Here is a 17,159-nt window from a genome sequence, read left to right as displayed (position 1 = left end):
TACTGGGCATCTACCCAGAAGGAAAGAAATCCTTTTATCATAAGGACACTTGTACTAGACTGTTTATTGGCAGCTCAATTTACAATCGCCAAAATGTGGAAACAGCCTAAATGCCCACCAACCCAGGAATGGATTAACAAGCTGTGGTATATGTATACCATGGAATACTATTCAGCCATTAAAAAAAATGGAGACTTTACATCCTTCATATTAACCTGGATGGACGTGGAAGACATTATTCTTAGTAAAGCATCACAAGAATGCAGAAGCATGAATCCTATGTACTCAATTTTGATATGAGGACAATTAACGACAATTATGGTTATGGGGGGGGAACAGAAAGAGGGAAGGAGGGAGGTGGGTGGGGCCTTGGTGTGTGTTACACTTTATGGGGGCAAGACATGATTGCAAGAGGGACTTTACCTAACAATTGCAAGTGTAACCTGGCTTATTGTACCCTCAATGAATCCCCAACAACAAAAAAAATACTCTAGTAAGTCTAACTACCATGTAGGCTACTGAGTTAAACACAAAGGCTTAAAAACGTTTTCAAAACAAACAAACACAGAAATGTAACTTATTCAAGATACTTTCACAACTACATATGACTCTTTTTGAGGAATCTTGGGTTTTTAAAATGCAAATAAATACTCTTCTGTTCCACATTCAAAGTAACATGTTACATGAGGCTGACTCATAGGTGGTCACTCGGGTAGAGAAGACATATTTGTTCTTTTCTGAATCTCAGAGCTAAAACCATGAAACTCTGCCAGAGATGCTAGCTGTCTGCAAAATGTTTCCTCTTGTAAAACAAAACAAAACAAAACCTTATGACACCCCTTCCCAAACTCCTTATGAAAAAGGGAAAGTTAAGCTCCCAGACTCTGTCATGGAATACCATTCCCTTCTAAAAGAAACCTGTTACCAACTTAATGCTTCAGCCAAACCTCCGAGGAAAAGTAAAAAGGCCTCAGACATCTCCATCTACAAGGACTGCCCCCACAGACCATTCACAAGGAAATGCCTTGCTGCTTTCCTATAAACAAGGACATGCAAATTGTAACTTTAGGTCTAAAGGTTAAATCTAGCTCCTAAAACTAAGAAGTCCATTAGATTCAACACAAATAAGGCTGATTACAAGTTTATTCCCAGGTATAGAATAAAGATAAGATCGTCATTCTTCTACCTACCCTGGGACAGCTACATAACTGATTCTTCACTCCCTCATTTTCTTCACACACTCACCTTATCTTATGTAAAATGTCGATTTCCTGGGCCTCATATGAATGTAATCACTGGCCTCCCCTACTCATCCTCTTCATCCTTTTTCTATGTGCCCTCTCCCCTCCTTGTGACTTTTCTGTATTGAGATGGGCCCACATGACTAATTATAGCCAATGAGATCTAGGGAAAGTAATATGCCACTTCCTAAGCATAAGCAGTAAGGCAGTGGGCATGGCTCCTGCCATTCTCCCACTTCCCAAGCAGCAACAGTCTGGAGATGACTGTGATCTAGTTTTGACCATGTAAATGGCAACACGCGCTAGGGGATAGCAGAGCCCATAAAATGAAGACCTGCAATCCTGTTCTCACACAATTCTATGAAAGAATTTGGAAGGTATTCTTCAAACTCAGTTTCATCTTCCCTTGGTTACAACAGCCTAGTCTACTTCACTTAGGTAGAATTTCTTAAAAGAATAACTAAAAGTAACTGTTCAAATATTTGACATTATAAAACCCATACAGTCTAATGTGAACTAACCAATCTTAGAAACAGTCTACAAAGGGTGTCCAACCTGCCGCAGGCCACCTGCTAATTATTTGAGGACTGTCGTCTCCTCTGTGGTATGAGATGTCACAGAAAGTATGCATGGACCTTTCCTTTTGCTCACCAGCTTTCATTAGTTAGTGTTTGTGTCCTGACTGTGTGGCCCAAGGTAACTCTTATTCTTCCAACGTATGGCAGGAAAGAAGAAAGGTTGGACATCCCTGTAACAAAGTCTACATTATCATATCCTTGATATAATAAAATTATTTCATATATTAGTTTCTTTGAATGTGGCAAAACAAGATTCTACCTGTAAGCCAGTATGATTTGACACCTTAAATAATGTGGAAGTAATATTATCCTAATAATATTCCATCTAGAATTTAGATCTTTTCAAAGGACCTATATTTTATAAATAGTTAAACTGTGTAAGATAAAAAAGTGAAATCAGAGGGACTTTACCTAACAATTGCAATCAGTGTAACCTGGCTTATTGTACCCTCAATGAATCCCCAACAATAAAAAAAAAAAAAAAAAAGTGAAATCAAAACCTAACAGTAAGACAAGCTTATGTTAAGTGGAAAATTATAATCTGAGTTTGTGTATGCAAAGTAATATTAGCTACACATACTCATTTTCACCCACTCATATAGAAAAAAAGGAAAACACACCACAATATTTTCATTAATTATATCTGGACACTGAGATTACAGCTAGCATTGTTTTTCCTTTCTTTTTTTTAGTATTTCATGATTTTTCTGTATTTTCATATATATAAAACTATAGGAACAAAAAATTACTGCAGTGCCCATAGCTGTGTGGGTAGGGTGCTGGCCACATACCCAGGCTGGCCGGTTCAAACTCAACTTGGGTCAGCTAAACCACAATAACAACTGCAACAAAAAAATAGCCTGGCATTGTGGTGGGCGCCTGTAGTTCCAGCTACTTGGAGTCTGAGGCAAGAGAATCACTAAGCCCAAGAGTTTGAGGTTGCTGTGAGCCGAGACTCCACGGTACTCTACTGAGGGTGACAAAGTGAGACTCTGTCTAAAAAAAAAGTAAACCAAATACAAAATATTTAGTTAAGTATTTCACATGTAAAAGGAAAAAAAAGTCGGGAACTTGACTATAGGATAAAGCTTGATAACAATGTCTTCTATAAAAATATCATCTATTATAAATTTATCCAGCAAATATTTACACAGGGTAGATATTCATATCTGAGTGCCTACCCAGAATGTCCTAATTTTTTTGTATTACTGCAGTAAATAAAAAGGAAAAATACTATTCTCAAAGAATTTATAAAAGTGTAAGCACCCTTTAAAAGAGGGCCAATTTGGGGAGAAAAGGGAAAAATGCATCTTCATGAAATTTACATTAAACCAAATTTACCGAACAGAAATGTGAAAGAACTGCTTTTTAGCCACTGAAGCAGTGGTTTTCTTCTCAGAGATAGGCATCTGAATCACACAGAGTATCTCAATGGAACAGCCAAAGAGAACCTATCTTAAGACAAATGAATCAGAATATTCAGGTGCGAGGTTCAGACATGTTTCTATTCCCAAAGCTCCCAGGTGATTCTGAAAAGAATCCCTAGAACAGAACCACTGCACTAAATGCATTATATAAATGAGAGCAATAAGAAGCAGCTTGCTAATCTTTAATCTCTGATGAAAGACCTGTTCTTAGTTCAGATAAGCTTCAAATGAATTATAAGGTCTGAAAATTAAGTTTGCAAACTTACTACCATGTACTCATGTTGGCAGCACTATCAAACAACTTGGGAAGGGTTCATAATCTAGGTATACCCATGTCCACAGCTGTGTTTGTGTTGATGTGTGGTACTGTCTTGCTGAGTGGCATTCATTATTGTTGTTTCATGTTTTTGGGTGCCATTGCAAGAAATGTTGGAGCTTGAATTTGAGCAATGAATAAACATTAAATTTCCTGTTAAACCTGGCAACAGTATAAGTGAAATCAGAGACATGTTAGTCCAAGTTTATGGGGATAATGCCATGAAGAAAACAGAAGTATACAAATAGATTAAACATTTTTGTAAGGGGAGAGAAAGCACCATTGATGAAGAGAGGTCAGGGTGGCCAGTACAGAGCCTAACTGATGAAAACATTGCAAAACCTCATTGAATTGTGTGTCAAAATTGTTGGCTGACTATGAGAAGCACAGCAGACCAAGTAAACATCAATCAATAAACAGGACAATCTTGGTATTAGAAAGGTCTGTGCAAAATTGATCCTGAAGGAACTCACCAACGAACAAAAGCAAAGGAGAGTCTAAGTTTGCCAAGACCTTTTAGGTAGAGGCAAAATGATGTTTTGGGTCATGTTGTCACTGGTGATGAAACATGGGTATACCAATACAATCCTGAAACAAAGCTTCAAAGTGCACAGTGGAAGTCAGCCAATTCTGCACATCCGTCAGTACAAATCAAGAGTCATGACAGGTTCGGCACCTGTAGCACATGGTTATAGTGCCAGCCACATACACTGAGGGTGGGAGTTTGATCCCAGCCTGCGCCTGCTAAACAACAATGACAACTGCAACAAAAAATAGCTGGGCGTTTTGGTGGGCGCCTGTAGTCCCAGCTACTTGGGAGGCTGAGGCAAGAGGAACACTTGAGGTCAAGAGTTTGAGGTTGCTATGAGTTGTGATGCCACGGCACTCTACCCAGGGTGACATGTCTTTAAAAAAAAAAAAAAAAAAAAAAAAGTCATAACAATGTTGCTAACCTTTTTTGGTACCGGATTGTTCATTATGAATTTTTACCAACTGGACAAATAGTTAACCAAGTTTACTATTTGCAAATGCTGAAAGGATGCCTGAAAAATTAGATAAAAATGACTTGAGCTTTTTGGCAACAACTCACAGCTCTTGCATCATGAAAGTGTACCAGCACCATCTTTGAGGGAGTTTTTACCTAGTGAACAAATAACTGCAGTGGAACAAATACCCTCCCTACTTACCTGATCCGGCCCCCAATGACATTTTCTTTACCCAAAGATAAAGGAAATATTAAAAGGAAGGTATTTTGATGACATTCAGAGCATCAACAACAGCTCAGATGTCCATTCCAGAAAACGAGTTTAGGCGCTGGCATTGGTGCATGGCTTCCCAAGGGAACACTTTGAAGGTGACCACAGTGATATTCAATGAGGCATGGAGTACTTTTTCAATGATGAGTTCATGATCTTAATTGTCAGACTTCATATATCTTTTGTAGGCCAGACAAATCCTTAAAATAACCCCTGAAGATACTTATTACCTGCCCTATTTTAGGGTAAGCAAGCCAAGAGATGCATAAGTAAGCACCAAAGCCAAAGCTAAAACTGTTCCATTCCTTCCAGTGCCAGACTTACTGAAGCCTATTATTAGTGATACATAAGACATTAGGAGATGAAGAAATAAATAAGATGTAGGCACTATATACTCTCTCTCAAATTAAGCTCCTATTCCCAGTGAATGTGGGCCTTCCTCTGTGCTTCAGGTGAGCAAGAAAGAAAACATAGTGTCATACTAATGCCACCAACTTCTAGTACCCCTACTTTAAGATCTGTGATTTTAAAAGACTCTCTTCTTTATAGGTCAAGACAGGCCTGAGGCCCCATCCCATTCCTTCACTCCTTATTTTCTATCCAAATCAGGAAGCTCTCAGCTTTGACTACATTATAATCACCGGGGAACTTTTTTTTATTATTGTTATAATTTTTTTGAGACAGAATTTCATTTTGTCACCCTCAGTAGAGTGCTGTAGTGTCACAGTCCACAGCAATCTCAAACTCTTGAGCTCAAGCGATCCTCTTGCTTCAGCCTCCCAAGTAGTTGGGACTACAGGCACCCACCACAACACCCAGCTATTTTTAGAGATGGGGTGTCGCTCTGGCTGCGGCTGGTCAGGCTGGTCTCTAACCTGAGCTCAGGCAATCCACCTGCCGCGGCCTCCCAAGTGCTGAGATTATAGGCGTGAGCCGTTGCGTCTGACCCGACCAGGGGAGCTTTTAACAGTATAGTTGCCAGACCCTCTCTAGACCAATTAAATCAGTATCTCTGGGAAAGGGCCCACTGAGCTATCAAGGCTTCCTAGGTGCTGCCAATGTGTATCCAGCAAGGGAGAGTCAATACCTTAATCCAGGGATCCTCAAACTGCGGCCCGTGGGCCACATGAGATGGTGTGATTGTATTTGTTCCTGTTTTATTTTTTTACTTCAAAATAAGATATGTGCAGTGTGCACAGGAATTTGTTCATGGTTTTTTTTTTTTTAACTATAGTCCGGCCCTGCCAACAGTCTGAGGGATAGTTTAAAAAGTTTGAGGACACCTGCGTAATCCTTCACATTTATATCTCATAAAAGCCTGGCTTTAAAATGAACTCAAATTAGTTCAGGAGACAGAAAATCCACTGCTATAAACCCAGTCAGAAGCAGAGGCACTTAGAAAATAATCATCGTAAGAATCAGCATGAGAGTTCAAAGGCAAAGATTATTTCTAGTTGGATCAACACCAAAGTTCCTTCACACAGATCTTAATGTTTAGGTAGGATCTGAAGACAAGTGACAGAAATGACAAGAAACTACCTTGTGAAAAGGGTAATATGGATGTCTTCTAAAATAGCTTGAAGTTTAGTCTCAGCCTCATTGTCAGCAACTGTCAGCTTTTCTCCAGTATCTCGTCTGACAGCTACAAACTGACAGCTCTTCATATCACGCGGCCCAACTTCAAGTCTAATAGGAACACCCTATAAAACAAAAAGGCTATTAAAATCATATATGCATCAAAAAGTGAGGCTAATATTGAAAACCATGGATACATAAAATATAAATAAAAAAACTAATAAGAAATATGATTATGAAGATTGTGGTAAGTAAAGAAAAACTTAGGAAGTATTCCAGACTAAAAAATTAAAAAGACATGATAACCACATGCAACACATAATTTTGAACTAGTTCCTTCTATGACAGACACTAACGGGACAACTCACAAAACCTGAATAGGGTTTTAGAATTAGATGGTAGTGATGTACTAATGCTAATACACTGACTTTGTACTGGCTGTACTGTGATTACGTGGAAAAACATGTCTACATGATGATTAAGTACCAAGTTAGCATCTTATTTTCACATGGTTCAGGCAGGAAAGTTCATTTTCATGATAAAATATTTTACAACTTGACTCGGTGCCCGTGGTACAGTGGTTATGGTGCCAGCCACATACACTGAGGGTGGAGGGTTTGAACCTGGCTCGGGCCAGCTAAACAACAACGACAACTGCAACAAAAAATAGCTGGGCATTGTGGTGGCTAACTGTAGTCCCGGCTACTTGGGAGGCTAAGGCAAGAGAATCGCTTAAGCCCAGGCGTTTGAGGTTGCTGTGAGCTGTGACGCACTCTACCAAGGGCAAAATAGTGAGACTCTGTCTCAACTTAAAAAAAAAAAATTTTTTTTTACAACTCACTTGGCTCAGCACCCATAGCTCAATGGTTAAGAGCGACAGCCACATATATGGAGGCTGGCGGGTTCAAACCCAGCCTGGGGCCAGCTAAAACAACAATGACAACAACAACAAAAATAGCCGGGCATTGTGGCAGGCGCCTGTAGTCCTAGCTACTTGGGAGGCTGAAGCAAGAGAATCGCTTAAGCCCAAGAGTTTGAAATTGCTGTAAGCTGTGACACCACAGCAATCTACTGAGGGTGACATAGTGAGACTGCCTCAAAAAAAAAAAAAAAAAAATCCTAGAACTCAGATGAAAGAAATAGCATAAGCAAAGATGAAGGTGGAAAAACAGTGACTGTGAAGAATAGGAAAGGGGATAATGAAAAGCCAAAGTCGGAAAGGTAATCTAAAGACAAGATGGAAGGCAAATATTAATACTTTATTGACAGTTTTTTCCATGTAACTAGTTATGAATTCAGTTATAAATAAATTGTTATTTCTTTTCAAGAGCAAAACAAAATTACCTTAATCCTTTAGCACAATAAAAAGAAAAGTAGTTAATTCACTCATATTATTTCCCCCTTTCTATTTTCATAATGGGAAAGGATACTGAAGAAGAATGATTGAGTTGCTGGGTTTGGGTCTTACAACCAAAGTATACTAAATCTCACGTTATTAATCTGAATGAGTCTCACAACATACATATACATCACTCACACGCTTACACACTTTACAAAGTTAATCATTCTCAAGTGAACATACATCGAGAGCTCCCAAAATGTCTTTTCTCAGGAATTTTTGGGAATAAAGAGAACTAAAATGATATTTGAAAGTATTACTAATGCTTTCTAATAGATAGTAAAACTCTTTTTCATAGTTAATTTTAGGCATCAAGTTTGTTTGTTTGTTTATTTATTTGAAATCAAGTCTTATCTTGTCCCCTGGGCAGTGCCATAGCATCATCATAGCTCACAACAACATCAAATTCTGGGCTCAAGCAATTCTTCTGCCTCGGCCTCCAGAATAGCTTAGGCTACAGGCCCATACCAGCATGGCTGGCTAGTTTTTCTACTTTTTTAGTAGATTCAGGGTCTTACTCTTGCTCAGGCTGGTCTTGAACTCCTGAGTTCAAGCAATACAACTGCCTTCGCTTCCCAGAGCACTAGGATTACAGGCATATGGCGCCCAGCCTAGGAATCAAGTTTGTTTTTTTTGAGACGGAGTCCCCCTTTGTTACCCTGGGTAGAGTGCTGTTATATCACAGTTATTTCACAGAACCTCAAACTCTCAGCCTCAAGCAATTCTCTTGCCCCAGCCTCCCAAGTAGCTGGGACTACAGGTGCCCACCACGTTTCTTTTTGAGAACAAAAGATTTACCTCAGGGGTCATTTAAAACAAGTAAGACAATAAATACTAGCTATAAAAATAATAGCTAGGTAGTGCTCACATGCCATTATTTGGATGATCTCACTGTTTAAATGATTTATTTATTGTTTTAGTATACTAGCCACATAAGATTATTAATCATAAATAAAGCCTTTAAGATCATTGTTTTTGAGACATAATAAAAATAAGATTCTACTAAAACAATTTTAATTTAGCAAAGATATAAATGTTAGGTATTGCTATTACACAGCTATGAATTGTGTTAGCACTCAACATACAGTTTAAGAAAAGAATTTACAACTATCAAGATAGAGAAAAAGTAATGAAAAAGTTTTATGAAAACTTGTAGAATAGAGGAAACCTAACACTTGAGAGAATGAGGGATAAAAGTTACAACTAAGAAACTTACCTTGAGCTCCCAATGGTTGAATTTCCAACCTGGAGAATAGTTCTCTCGTAAATCAACTCTAACTCGAATGCTAACACTGAGTAGCCGCCTGCGATAATCGTTACATTTTTCAATCAGTGCTTCTTTGTCTTCTTCAGAAAGTGCATTTGTAATGCCACAAGGAATAACCACCACCTAGAATCCAAAAGTGTTCCCAAATGAAACAACATATAAAAGTAATGAGGTCCTATAACTATATAATATGCAGGGGTCAAAGCCTTCTAGTGACTATGAATCTTAACATGGACCAGCTACTAATGACCTACATATCAGTTACCATGCTACATGCATTTTCACTTAACCTACTTATACTTCATTTCACCTATTATAAACCACTTCAAAAAATGATTTCTAAAAATGTTTTATACAAAGTTCCTTTAAAAATTAAGAGTAAGAGCCGTGCAAGGTGGCTCACACTTGTAATCCCAGCACTTGGGAGGGCCAGAAGGGTGGATTGACTGAGGTCACAGGTTCGAGACCAGCCTGAGCAAGAGCAAAACCCCGTCTCAAGAAAATTGCCAGGTGTTATAGCAGATGCCAATAATCTCAGCTAAGCTTGTTGGGAGGCTGAGACAAGGGAATGGCTTAAGCCCAAGAATTTGAGGTTGTTGTGAGCTGTGACACCACAGTACTCTACTGAGGGCGACAAAGTGAGACTGTCTCAAAAAAAGAGTAAGAAAAGCTCGGTGCCCATAGCACGGTGATTACGGAGCCAGCCACATACACTGAGGTTGGTGGGTTCGAACCCAGTCCCGGCATGCTAAGCAACAATGACAACTGCAACAACAACAAAAAGCTGGGCGTTGTGGCGGATGCCTGTAGTCCCAGCTACTTGGGAGGCTGAGGCAGGAGGATCACTTGAGCCCAAAAGTTTGAGGTTGTTGTGAGCTGTGATGTTCTCTACTGAAGGTGACATGGTAAGACTGCCTCAAAAAACAAACAAAAACAAACAAAAAAAGAGTAAGAAACAGTGCAAATGATACAGTTACACAATACTATAGTCTATGTTGTTTATATTATCAGAGATATCCACTAGAATGGTATTCAGAAAAATCACCTTTTCCAGCTTGGCGCTTGTAGCTTAGTGGCTAGGGAGCTGCCCGGACCTGCCAAACAATAATGACAACTACAACAAAATAGCCAGGCACTGTGGCGGGCACCTTTAGTTCCGGCTACTTGGGAGGCTGAGGCAACAGAATCGCTTGAGCGTAAGAGTTTGAAGTTTCTGTGAGCTGTGCCCTTTCCGATTCCCTTTAGTAATTAAATATGAGTTGTATTTTATAAAATGAACAATAAGCAGAAATATTTTTCTTACCTGAACACAGGCTACACGGGGTGGTAATACTAATCCCATGTTATCCCCATGAATCATGGTCATAACACCAATAGTCCGAGTTGTCAGGCCCCAGGAATTCTGATAGGCAAATTGCTTCTCTCCTGGTACCTTTGGATCTTCAAAAATGATTTCAAACATTTTAGAAAAATTCTGCCCTAAATGATGTGATGTTGCTCCCTAAAATAGAGAAATTTAGTTTTAATAATTTAGTTTTAATAACTTATTACAACTTTGCAAATGATTACTGTAAGACCACATGCCTTTAAATGGCACTAGAGCTTTTATCTCCCTTTTACATTAAATAAAGTTTTAAAATATACGCATAACAAGAGACAAGAATTATTAAAAAAAAATTATTTCCAAATTTTTTGCTCTGGGTAGCTCCTTTCACATGAATAACTTCACCTACAAAGGTTAAAAAGGAATCCATACTTTGGTAATTTAGAACACATGTCATGATTTAACAGACCTTGAATATTTACGGAAATGGGACTTGCTTGAAATTATGATATGGAAAGCACATGAAATATTTATTCTGTAAAAGAGACTATTTCTCTGACAGAAGAAATTCCTGTATCTTTCCATGGCTTGTGCTTACAGTCACCTATAAATCCTATGCAGCAGTCTGATACCTGGATAGCTCTTCCACTAGCAGATATAAATGCTTCTATTGTAGTTGTATAGTCTCCTCCTGCAAATTTCTCCTTTTCAGTCTTTCTTCCTTTTACAACAGGAATTGCCAGGAGTTCTTCATATACTTGAGCATATAAGTCAAGTATCACCAAGACCTGTATCAACATTTTAATTGTAAATGTGTTCAAATTTAGAGTATATTACTCATTATAGATGAATGTATGTAAAACATTTACTCTATTTAAAACTAACTGCATTGGGAAAAGTACTTTAAACAACAAATAACTAAATAAAAAAATAAATACCTAAAAAGGTGAAAGCAGCCAATGTGAATTTATTAAGGAAGACAGTTCACAAAGCAGTATGAAAAGTTCTTCATTAACTTTTTAAAATGTACGTCAATTTAGAGTATTAAGAGAAAATACGTGTTTATTAAAGATACACACTAATCACACAAATTTCCTAAAAAGTAATTAATTTCAATCATGGGGTTATAATTTTTCCACACATTAAAGTCCAAAAGTATTTTCACCTGGAAGTTTAAAACAGTATTTTATTTACTAAACATTTCAATAAGTGGTGTCTTAAACCCATATAGTACTTTTGAATTAATTTGATTTTTCTTTTAATAGGTGTTATATAAATTTTAAGTAACAAAATAAAATAGCAGAGCCTGAACAAAGAAATGGGATATAGTTAATAAGGAAGACAACTTCCTATACCTCTTCTGCTGCTTCTTCAAAAGTAGCAAAAGCACTGTGCCCTTCCTGCCAAAGGAATTCACGAGTACGCAGGAAAGGCTGAGGGTGCTTGAACTCCCAACGCTAAAAGAGGCAAGAATACAATTTGGTCATTAAAAAGAACTTCACAATTTCTATTAACAACTTTCCATGGTAAGAAATCAAAAATTCTAACTGTAATCCAAAATATTTCAAAAATGTGTCCATATTCCCAAACCTTTGAAAAGAAAAAGGCCGGATATGGTAGCTCACGCCTATAATCCTAGCACTCTGCTAGGCCGAGGAAGTGAACTGCCTGAGCTCAGGAATTCGAGACCAGCCTGAGGCAGAACAAGACCTCATCTTTAAAAATAGCTGGGCGTTGGGACAGGCGCCTATAGTCCCAGCTACCCAAGAGGCTCAGGCAAGAGAATCACTTAAGCCCAAGACTTTGAGGTTGCTGTGAGGTATGATGCCATAGCACTCTACTGAGGGTAGCAAAGTGAAACTGTCTCAAGGAAAAGGAAAAGGACACAAAAAAGCTCTTTATAAAAACCAGAATGATAATAATAAAAGAATTCATGAAGGGTGTATAATACCTACCACCACATTGCACCACTGATTGAGCCTGATGGGTAAGTCTCTGTGTGACTGCACCCATTTTGCATATGCAGGATACATTACTGAAAGACAAGAAAAGAGCGGCAGTTGATCACTTGGGTTTTATTTCTCCTTTGAATCTGGTAAGATTTAAACCAGTAACATAATAAATAAGAATTAAGTGTATATTTGTGCAAATCTATTTCCAATGTTTATAATGGTTAAGTAAATAGCATTATCTATTTCTTTTCTTTTTTTTTTTTTTTTGTAGAGACAGAGTCTCACTTTATGGCCCTCGGTAGAGTGCCGTGGTATCACACAGCTCACAGCAACCTCCAACTCCTGGGCTTAAGCGATTCTCTTGCCTCAACCTCCGGAGTAGCTGGGACTACAGGTGCCCGCCACAACGCCCAGCTTTTTTTTTTTTCGTTGCAGTTCAGCCGGGGCCCGCCACCCTCGGTATATGGGGCGGGTGCCTTACCGACTGAGCCACAGGCGCCGCCCAGCATTATCTATTTCATAAAGATTATTAAAGTGTATAAATCTACTTGAACTTCATTGTATTTTATATATAATAGAACTCTGTTAAGTTGACCACCCAAGGGACTATAAGAAACTGGTCAAGACATGAAGGTAGTCAACATAAGGAACTAGGCCTTAGCATATTCCTGGTCTACAAAAATCAGGTCAACTTAAGAAGGTGGTCAACTATGGAGGTTCTACTGTCTTTATATGTATTTTTGGAAACAGGGTCTCACTCTGTTGCCTGGACTAGAGTGCAGTGGTGTCATCATAGCTCACTGCAACCTCAAACTTCTGGCCTCAAGAAATCTTCCTGCCTTGGCCTCCAAAAGTGCTAGATTAAGTTATGAACCACTATACCTGGCCCATATTTTATATTCTTCATATGTGATCTACATTTACCATTTAATTTACTTTGACTACTTCTCATATTTTGTTTGTTTTTAAAAACACTAGTATATTACAGAGAGTGGCAGGTTCGAACCCAGCCAGGGCCAGATAAACAACAATGACAACTGCAACAAAAAAATGGCCAAGTATTGTGGCAGGCACCTATGGTCCCAGCTACTTGGGAGGCTGAGGCAAAAGAATCGCTTGAGCCCAGGAGTTTGAGGTTGCTATGAGCTGTGATGCCATAGCACTCTACCGAGAGTGATGTGGTGAGACTCCATCTCAAAAACAAACAAAAAGAATACTAGTATATCTTGTATTCTATCTTAAGTTCTTTATATTCATTATTCTCACATCCAACCCATGAAGTAGCTGTTACAACCTCAATTTCAATTTCAAAGATGTGGCAGCTGAGCTTAGAGAACTTAAACAATTTGTGGAATCCAGTACAGTTACATTAGACTAAAATTGAAGTTAGATCTTACACATCTACCCAGCGTATGAAAGCTCTTGTCATAAATTATTACTAAGTGAAGGTGCCCATGATCTAAAACAAAACAAATTTTTTTGCCAAGATAGTCTGAGAAAGGAAGTTGGTATCATAATTTCAATAATCTACTGTAGAAGAGTATCACTAGAAGTATCTAAAAAGAACAAACATTCCTCACTCTACAAATGGATAATTGTTTTGAAAAACATTAAACCTAAATGCTTAAAAACTCCAGTGGCTTTCCCATTTAACTTTGTGTGATTTTAGGAAATCATTTAATCTTTCAGAGACCTCTCTTAATCTGTAAAATAGAACAGTACTGCCTCACTTTCCTCACAACATTGTTTTAATAATAGATGATATAAATGAACATACTTAGAGTAACCTTTAAAAACCCCACATGAATGTAAATCTAAGAGTATTATTAAAATGATTAACAAAATCTGAAAAGAAAATATGGCATAAAGAATTAGTGCGTGCTGGCTTGGTGCCCATAGCTCAGTGAGGGGTTAGTACGTACACCGGGGCTGGAGGGTTCAAACGGGGCCCTGGCCTGCTAAACAACAAGGACAACGACAACAAAAAAATAGCCAGGCATTGTGGTGGACACCTGTAGTCCCAGCTACCTGGGAGGCTGAGGCAAGAGAATTGCTTAAGCCCAAGAGTTTGAGGTTGCTGTGAGCTGAGATGCCAGAGCCCTCTACTGAGGGCAAGACAGTGAGACTCTGTCTCAAAAAAAAAAAAAAAGAGTTAGTGTTTGCAACTTTATAATCAATTCTAAGAATAAAAATTACCTTCCCCCAAATTCCGTGAAAAGCTCTAAAACTGACAGCACAAAGTAAAAAACTGAGTTTTTTTTTAAACCCATGTCTAATGATAAAGAGCTCTGTGATGAATACTGTACAGAAAATAAAATTCTAGACAACTTAAGTTTCCATTCAATCTTTATCAACAGGAATTAAACTTTATAGTGTCAAGATTATGAATATCACAAAATAAAAGTTGAGATTTAACCCTAGAAGTTTTCTCTAATGTTTCAATGAGGTTTTTCCTGCGCTCCAAGGTCCAACCTTACCTGTTTCACTAGTAGGACGAATGGCAATTGGTTCTGCCAACTCTGTTTTGCCAGATCTTGTCACCCAAGCAACCTAGTAAAATAAAATCATTTTTGATACATTTTTTTCTGACAGCATTCTACAGCAACAGTACAAATGCAGGCAAATTTTTTCTATTTCAGCTTTTGCTTATATCAGTTAAAATAATTGCTGCTCTCTGTAAGGAAAGGTACATAAACTGTGAGAAAAGGAAAAGTCAATTAGTTAATGTGACACAACTTGCCATAGAGGTAAAAGTAAAACTTTTTAGCAAAAAATGGCTTTTCATTTCTCTAAATTGTTTGTTGGTTTTTTTTTTAATTATTTTTTATTGTTGGGGATTCATTGAGGGTACAAGAAAACAGGTTACACTGACTGCATTTGTTAGGTAAAGTCCCTCTTATATTCCAGTCTTGGGAATACACGGGGACTCCCACCCCCTCCCTCCTTCCCTCTCTTTATTCTTCCTTTCCCCCTCCTTCTCTCCCCTTTCCCAACCTTTTTGCTTTCTTTTCTTTTTTTTTTGAAACAGAGTGTCAAGTTGTTGCCCTGGGTATACTTCTGTAGCACCACAGAAGTATACTGTACAGAGAATAAAACTGTGGCTTAAGCAAATTCTTGGGCTTAAGCGATTCTCTCGGGCTCTTGGACTTAAGTGATTATCTTGCCTCAGCCTTCCAAGGAGCTGGGACTAAGGTGCCCACCACAACGCCTGGCTATTTTTTTTTTTTTGCAGTTGTCATTGTTGTTTTAGCTGGCCCAGGCTGGATTCGAAGCCAGTGTATGTGGCCAGTGCCCTGTCCACCGACTACGCCATCTAAATTGGTTGTTATACACTATTGAAAACAACCTTTCACGTTTATGAGAGAGTACTTCAAAAACCATAAAATAAGCTAACCTACCTCAGGGGCAAAGTCAGCAACATGAGTCTTCTCTGTCTCTAATGCACTTTGGGACACAAACATGGGAAAATAGCTGTTTTCAACACCCAGTTTCTTGATCTCAGCATCAAAAAAGTCTTTGATGGTTTCCCAAATGGAATAGGCCCAGGGACGAAGAATATAGCAGCCACTTACATCATAGTACTCAATCATTTCTGACTTGGTGATGACCTTTTTAAAAGAAAAATATTGTCTTTAAAACCTAAACTGAATCAAAATTCTAGTACAAGTGGCAAGAGTATGATAACCAAAATTCAAATCTCGAACTTCCACTATTGATACATTCCCTTAATGAAGAAGGTTACGATGCAAGTAAAGCAGACCTTAGTATATGGAGAAACAACATAGATAACTGGGTTCCAAACTCTTGAGACTTGGATTTCATTTCTCCCACTGAGTTGTGGAGGAAGTTTTTTTCCCCTTGAACCTGTGCAAACCTCTATGTCCGCCCTCAGGGATAGCATGCAGCAGACGTAATATTGCAGAGGCTTGACAAAAAAAGAACATGCTTCTACTGCCTTCTTCTCTTGGGAGATTTGCCTTTCGAGTCCTGAGCTGCCTTGTAAAATGTCTGAGGCCAGCATTCTGTTAGGCAGCCAAACCGCCCCCCCTGGAGAAGCTAAAATTGCAATTCATGTGAGTAAGCCAGCTTGGAAGTGAATCCTCCAACCCCATCAAGCCTCCCATGTGACCCCATTCGACCTGGAGTCAAGATGAGCTGTTCCCATTGAGCTCTGCTCACACTGAAGACTCATTAATAAAATGATCGAAATGAAAAAAAAAAAGAAAGACTTGGATTTCAATCTTGTCTCTGGTATTTGTTACCTTTGCGACTCTGAACTAATCCCTTCACCACACTATTTAAAAAAAAAATCAAATAATGACTATCTCATGGAGCTACTTTTCAATTCAGTACTTTATCTGACAATGCTTTGAAAACTGTCACTTATTAAATGACTTCTATGTATTGTTAAAGATATTAGACATTAATACTATTAACTTTGTACCTCAACTTTAGAATCTAAACATAAAGTGGTGTTACAAAAATTTACAACATAAAAATCAACTAAATGCATACTCACTTGAGAATACCAATCAGCAAGATTTTCTTCTTTTTTCACCTCAAGGCCCAACCTGCAGATATGAACAATATAAATCCCTTCAGTTCAACAAGACCTTTAAAGACAAATGAAAATAAAACCCTAGAATTCAAAATAGATAAGCTTTTCTTTAGTATACGCTATTTCTGTATTTTCATCTCATCTATATTCATTCCCAAGATAATGTTTTTAACCTATAAAACAGTTGAGTTATCTCTTAAAAGATGGTGAGGTATTATCTACAAAAAACCAAACATAACAAAAACAATGATTTTAATGCAGATAAC

The 17,159-nt window shown here is 38.2% G+C and overlaps 1 protein-coding gene across 2 annotated transcripts in view; it reads right to left on the bottom strand.

The window, feature by feature from the left end:
* EPRS1 (glutamyl-prolyl-tRNA synthetase 1) overlaps positions 1-17,159 on the bottom strand; it is a 116,712-nt gene that overhangs the window by 10,158 nt on the left and 89,395 nt on the right. For both annotated transcript variants that reach the window (XM_053606388.1, XM_053606389.1), the window contains 9 exons: positions 16,855-16,906; positions 15,734-15,943; positions 14,813-14,885; positions 12,339-12,418; positions 11,739-11,840; positions 11,016-11,171; positions 10,363-10,560; positions 9,009-9,182; positions 6,358-6,518 (listed from right to left, as the gene is read on the bottom strand). In XM_053606388.1, the coding sequence (XP_053462363.1) occupies positions 6,358-6,518; positions 9,009-9,182; positions 10,363-10,560; positions 11,016-11,171; positions 11,739-11,840; positions 12,339-12,418; positions 14,813-14,885; positions 15,734-15,943; positions 16,855-16,906 (1,206 nt within the window). The remainder of the gene's footprint in view (positions 1-6,357; positions 6,519-9,008; positions 9,183-10,362; positions 10,561-11,015; positions 11,172-11,738; positions 11,841-12,338; positions 12,419-14,812; positions 14,886-15,733; positions 15,944-16,854; positions 16,907-17,159) is intronic.

The sequence above is a fragment of the Nycticebus coucang genome, chromosome 10, assembly GCF_027406575.1.
Source record: "Nycticebus coucang isolate mNycCou1 chromosome 10, mNycCou1.pri, whole genome shotgun sequence".
Lineage (NCBI taxonomy): Eukaryota > Metazoa > Chordata > Mammalia > Primates > Lorisidae > Nycticebus > Nycticebus coucang.
This window is presented reverse-complemented; position numbering and strand designations above follow the sequence as displayed.